Source organism: Pelodiscus sinensis, chromosome 30 (assembly GCF_049634645.1).
Source record: "Pelodiscus sinensis isolate JC-2024 chromosome 30, ASM4963464v1, whole genome shotgun sequence".
Lineage (NCBI taxonomy): Eukaryota > Metazoa > Chordata > Testudines > Trionychidae > Pelodiscus > Pelodiscus sinensis.
In genome coordinates this window covers 2,109,432-2,115,936 of record NC_134740.1, presented here as the reverse complement: position 1 = coordinate 2,115,936, position 6,505 = coordinate 2,109,432, and the positions used below count along the sequence as shown (strand labels likewise).

The following is a 6,505-nucleotide window of genomic DNA, read 5'->3' as shown; positions in this document are numbered from 1 at the left end:
GGCTTGATGCTGATGGGTTGGGCACAACCAGAGCAGAAGAATGGCTGGGAGAGGGAACAGCGTCTTGAAGGGGGAAGGAACCACAGGCTGGGAGGTGGGGGGCTGAGCCTCTCTGTGAAGCCGGCCCGACATCTGAGCCTCTCCAAAGGATGGAAGGGAGGCAGCTCCCGTCTATACTATTTCTGGGCCTCTCCAAAGGACAGAAGCGGTGCAGGGCTGGTCTAGGCAGTGACACCAGGCGGGGCTCACGGATACGCGCCCCTCATGGTGTCCTTGATCCATTTGTTGTAAGTGGAGACTCTTGTGTACACGCCAGGGGGGGTGTCGGGCCCCCAGGAGACGATGCCCTGGGCCTTAGCCCCACACACCAGGGGGCCACCGGAGTCGCCCTGCAGAACAGACGAGGCAACGGATACAGAACATCCCCATGAGCCATTTGCCACCAACACCCAGCCCAGTGTCACCACGAGGAGCAGGGCTCAGTGTCGCCCAACGTGGGCCCAGGTCTCCTCTCCCACCTCAGCCCAGCCTTTCCAGCCTGCCAGCACCATTATGGACACCTTCACTCATCACAGTGATGTCCCAAGGGCGCGTCCTAGAATCATAGAATAATAGGACTGGAAGGGACCTCGAGAGGTCATTGAGTCCAGCCCCCCGCCCTCAAGGCAGGACCAAGCTCCGTCTACACCATCCCTGACAGATGTCTATCTAACCTGTTCTTAAATATCTCCAGAGAGGGAGATTCCACCACCTCCCTTGGCAATTTATTCCAATATTTGACCACCCTGACAGTTAGGAATTTTTTCCTAATGTCCAATCTAAACCTCCCCTGCTGCACTTTAAGCCCATTACTCCTTGTCCTGTCCTCAGAAACCAAGAGGAACAAATTTCCTCCTTCCTCCTTGTGACACCCTTTTAGATATTTGAAAACCGCTATCATGTCCCCCCTTAATCTTCTTTTTTCCAAACTAAACAAGCCCAGTTCATGAAGCCTGGCTTCATAGGTCATGTTCTCTAGACCTTTAATCATTCTTGTCGCTCTTCTCTGCACCCTTTCCAATTTCTCCACATCTTTCTTGAAATGTGGCGCCCAGAACTGGACACAGTACTCCAGCTGAGGCCTAACTAGTGCAGAGTAGAGCGGCAGAACGACTTCACGAGTTTTGCTTACAACACACCTGTTGATACAACCTAGAATCATATTTGCTTTTTTTGCAACAGCATCACACTGTTGGCTCATATTCAACTTGTGGTCCACTCTGACCCCTACATCCCTTTCCGCCATGCTCCTTCCTAGACAGTCGCTTCCCATCTTGTATGTATGGAACTGATTGTTCCTTCCTAAGTGGAGCACTTTGCATTTCTCTTTATTAAACCTCATCCTGTTTACCTCTGACCATACCAGGAGCAGACTCACCTTGGCAGAGTCTTTCCCCTTCCATGGGAGCCCGGCACACAGCATGGTCGAGGAGACGTAGTTGCGATAGTTGCACTCGGCATCCGCCAACACCTCCACCTCCACCTCCTGCAGGGCGCTGGCTGCAGACGAATGATCGGTGGCAATAGTGCGGCCCCAGCCGGCCACACGGCACACCATCCCGGGTTCTGCCTCCTCACCAGCACAGGGCAGGGCGATGGTTTCCACCCACCCATCCAGCTTCGCCGGCTCAGCCAGCTGGGACACAGGAAGGGTGAAGATGAGTAGGAGGAGGGCATCATGGGGAAGGAGACAGACATCGTCCCCAGCAAAACCGTCCCAGGCTGGGATGGCAGGTCGGGGGGAGCCCCTGACCCTGCACCCCCTCCGCAGCCAGATGGGACTCTCAGTCATCCAGTAGAGTAGAAGGTTTTATTGCTTCTCCGAGGTACAGCACAGGAGCGAGGGCAGACAGCCTTAGTCCTCTTGGGGGAACGGGGTTCACAGGCCCCTGAACCCCCTGTACTGCGCTCAGGCTGCTCTCTTTGTGCTTCCCCCAGCCAAGCCTGACGCAACTCCCAGCAACTGGGCCCTTACTCCCCACATGGCCACACCCCCTGCTTTGCTCTGATAGCCTCCACCTAGCCCAGGTGTCAGGCGGCTGGGCCGTGCCTCCCCTAGCGACCATCCCCGGCTGGGCCCTGCACAGAGACACACCCAGAGTCTCCGCAGTCCAGCATAGGCCAGTAGGGGTCACACACAGCACAACACCACAACCAGAGAATGCCAAACCAGAGTGGATGGACGGCTACTAGTGTGGACAGCCCCCTACTATGTCACACGGGGTCTGGGGCCATTTTGGATGGGGGAGGGGATGGGGCGGTACCTGAAGCAGTGAGAGGTCACTGGGGTTGGGGGATGGGATGGGGGCGGTACCTGCAGCAGTGTGAGGTCACTGGGGGTGGGGGATGGGATGGGGGTGGTACCTGCAGCAGTGTGAGGTCACTGGGGTGGGGGATGGGATGGGGGTGGTACCTGCAGCAGTGTGAGGTCACTGGGGGTAGGGGATGGGATGGGGTGGTACCTGCAGCAGTGTGAGGTCACTGGGGGTGGGGGATGGGATGGGGTGGTACCTGCAGCAGTGTGAGGTCACTGGGGGTGGGAGATGGGATGGGGGCGGTACCTGCAGCAGTGTGAGGTCACTGGGGGTGGGGGATGGGATGGGGTGGTACCTGCAGCAGTGTGAGGTCACTGGGGGTGGGGGATGGGATGGGGGCGGTACCTGCAGCAGTGTGAGGTCACTGGGGTGGGGGATGGGATGGGGGTGGTACCTGTAGCAGTGTGAGGTCACTGGGGGTGGGGGATGGGATGGGGCGGTACCTGCAGCAGTGTGAGGTCACTGGGGGTGGGGGATGGGATGGGGTGGTACCTGCAGCAGTGTGAGGTCACTGGGGGTGGGGGATGGGATGGGGGCGGTACCTGCAGCAGTGTGAGGTCACTGGGGGTGGGGGATGGGATGGGGTGGTACCTGCAGCAGTGTGAGGTCACTGGGGTGGGGGATGGGATGGGGGTGGTACCTGCAGCAGTGTGAGGTCACTGGGGGTAGGGGATGGGATGGGGTGGTACCTGCAGCAGTGTGAGGTCACTGGGGGTGGGGGATGGGATGGGGTGGTACCTGCAGCAGTGTGAGGTCACTGGGGGTGGGGGATGGGGTGGGGGTGGTACCTGCAGCAGTGTGAGGTCACTGGGGGCGGGGCAGTGGGATGGGGCGGTACCTGCAGCAGTGTGAGGTCACTGGGGGTGGGGGATGGGGTGGGGGTGGTACCTGCAGCAGTGTGAGGTCACTGGGGGTGGGGGATGGGATGGGGGTGGTACCTGCAGCAGTGTGAGGTCACTGGGGGTGGAGGATGGGATGGGGTGGTACCTGCAGCAGCATGATGTCATTGTTTAAAGTCTCCCTGTCGTACTGCGGGTGGGGGATCTGCCGTCGCACCTGAATCACTTGCCGGCTCGGTTCCCGTTTTCTGATGTTGTGGGCTCCCAGGGTGACAGAGATCCTGCTGTAAAAGCCGAGAGCAGCACGTGGGGCGTTAAGAGCCGGGCATGAACTCGTATTCGTCTGGCTCAGAAATTCTGATCTCGCAGGGACGGGGCAGCCCAGGGATCTCAGACCAGTTCTCCGATTCCGTCCCTCCCCTTTGTGCTTAGGTGTCCACTCCTCCCAAGCCAATTCCCCCCTCCCTCCCTGATCCCAGCAGGGGTCCATGCCCGGCTCCCAGCCTGGCACCCTAAAGAGCTCCCTGGGGCTGTGACCATGGGACAGACCGAATCAACTGACCCAGCGCTGGGGTTGGGCCGTGATTTGCAGAGGCCCCTAGAGACTCGCCAACCCCTGGGCTCTGCTCCCCCTGCCTGGCCACCCCCTGCCCCTTTCCTGCCCCCCATGCCAGCACCAAAGCATCCTGCTCCTCCATCCCCCACCGCCGCCCCTGCTCCCATGTCCCCGCCCAGAGACACTTACTCTCCCCAGCAGTGAGCGGCCGTCAGCACGAAGCTCTTCGCCACCAGGAACCCGCCGCAGGTGTAATGATCGTTATTACGTTTCATTTGTAGATAGGCCATGTAGGGCCTGGAGTGGGGTTTGGCCTCCTTGCCCCCGATAATCTCACCTGGGGGGAGACCAAATGCATACAGAAGGCCCCATCCTTTTCACAACCTCATCCCAGCCTTGTGAGGCTCTCCCTGGGGGATCCCAGTGCCTGGATCCCAGCTCCCTGCTTTGCCCCACAGTGGGCCCCACACCTATAGGGCTGGAGGGGAAAATCTAGAGATCTGAAGTGTCTGAGTGGAGAATTGGTGCCAAATGCACCCGGAGCGGGGCAGGAATCGCCCTGCCTTGTGTTCACAGGTCTGTCACCCAACGCTGGTCCAGCCTGTCCCCGGCAGGGCACGGACGGGTCTTCTGTGACTGCTGCTTCTCCACCCACCCACAGGAACCAGGCTGGGCTGCTCCACACCCGAGTCACCGAAATACCGGTGCCAGGGGAAGTGGCTTTGACTGAATGAATCCTACCCCAGGGAGCCCTTTCTTTTCTCAAAGATGCCTACATTTCTGTCCTCTGCACTTGCTGGGAAATGTCTAAAGGACAATTTTCAGGCTTTGGGGGCTGAAAAACAATATTTGGGGGTTGAAAATGCAAAGCGGGAATGTCCCTCGGGAAAACGACAAACCCTCTGGGGTCTGCTCAGGAGCAGGCGCCAGGTGGGCGGGCGGGCGGGTTGGAAACTCTCCCCTCTAAGGAATGGCAGCGATTGGCTTTAATGTGGGATCAGGACCCAGGTCAGGGAGCTCTTACTGCGCTAGTCACTGCTCGGACTCCCCAGCCCATCCCCAAGAAGTGTCTGGTCCAAACAGACACCGAATCATTTTCGATCTTAAAAGGGGAATTGGAGGCCCTGGGAGCGTGTTCCTAAGGGGTTTAGGTTCCTGATTTCCATCAGCAACACATGGAAATAAGAGCCCCACAGACAAGTTTAAATTCCCCCCCCCAGAGATGCTGGGCTGAGCTGGAAAAGGATCCCAAGTTTCTTAGGTCCGAGCCCTTCCCCTTAGCTCCCTGCTCTTGCCCCTCTCCGCCAGCTGCTCCTTGTGTCTCCCCGGCCACCCTGCTAGTGGCCCGTTGCATCTCCAAGTAGGACACACGGCTTGGCAGTGGGGTCCCAGAGATGCCCTCTGGGGGCTGATCCACCCACCCCTATAGGCTGAGAGCCCCAGAGGTACTCAAGGGAGGCTGCAGGGGTCCCAATAGTCCCTTGGCCTCCGGCGGGTCAGGGGAAGACACTTACCCCACAGCCCCCTACCCTGCATGGGCCCCTCTCCACACACACCCAGCACCCTTCCCCCACTCACCAGCCCAGCCCCCAGGGGGCAGGAGGAAGGCCCAGGGGAGCAGCCCCACCACCAAGAGCTGCATCGTCAGAGCCATCCTGGGCTGGTCACAGAGCCGCTCCTTCCAGCCTGAGGCTTATATGGACCAGGCGGGGAGAGCGGGAGCAGGACCAGCCAATCACAGGGCCCCACATACACTCCTGCCCGGGAACACCTACTAGAGATGGGCCACGGGCCAAGGTGCCCATTGGGCAATTCTCAGGTCACGGCCGTGCCCACCTAGCGGGACGTTTCCTCTCTGCCCCGGTCCCTGGCCTGGCGCCATGGCCAACAGGGCCCCTGCCCGTCCATCTGCCTGCGGATGTGGCTAACACGGCCCCCACTGCCTTGACGTGGCTGAGGATGTGGCGAACGCTGCCCCTCCCCAACCACCAGTGTCAGAAACACTCCAGGGCTGTTCTGTAGTGAGATCCCCCCACCCCGAAATATTGGGGGGCCAGGAGGGACAATTCCTGTCCCGCTGCTCACTCCAGAGGCCAGACCCACCTGTTGGCAGTGGGAGACACGGGGCCTTTTCCCTCCAGGGCAGAGGGAGCAAAGTTTGGCCCACGGGCCATATCGGCCCCTTCTCTACCACCCCTGACCTCCCAGTTGGGGATGGCCCTCAGCCCCTCCTCATCTGGCCTCTTTCCCCACAGCCTTAGCTTCCCCAGCACAGGGGCCATGCATTTCTTGGAGCCCCTGCCCTGATGCTCTGAGCAGTACGGTGACAGGGCCGGACGAGCAGTGTGGCTGTAACACCGCCAGCCTGGTGCACCGGGTGACAATAAGCAGGGATAGCCAGCATCACACCGTATCTCCACTTAAGTAACCTCCCTCTTAGAACCCCTCCCCAAATTGTGCCCCAGAGACACCCCCTAACCCACAGTAACTTCCCCATTCATGCCGCCATCCGGTGTCAGGTCCCAGATGCGACCCTCAGGCCAAATCTCTTGCCCACCCCTGCCCTAGGGCATCTCTGTGCAGCTGGCTCCAAGTACCTATTTCTGCTCTTCTCCATCTTGATTACATGGGCTGTGCACAGCACGGATCAGTATCTGAGCTGGGTGCGAAATTACACCCTGGCCCCTGTGTGAGATAGAGACAAGTGGCTCTGATCTCCCTGATACCACCTCCCACCTCAGACCTTGCGTACGTGA

At 59.6% G+C, this 6,505-nt stretch overlaps 1 protein-coding gene across 1 annotated transcript; it reads right to left on the bottom strand.

Moving 5' to 3' along the window:
• Positions 1-245: 245 nt before the first annotated feature.
• Positions 246-5,403, bottom strand: LOC102455167 (mast cell protease 1A-like). The gene is made up of 5 exons (XM_075911833.1): positions 5,328-5,403; positions 3,939-4,086; positions 3,342-3,477; positions 1,418-1,675; positions 246-389 (listed from the first exon to the last, which is right to left on the bottom strand). Exons 1-5 carry the CDS (start codon positions 5,401-5,403, stop codon positions 246-248), a joined length of 762 nt encoding a protein of 253 aa, XP_075767948.1.
• Positions 5,404-6,505: the final 1,102 nt, after the last annotated feature.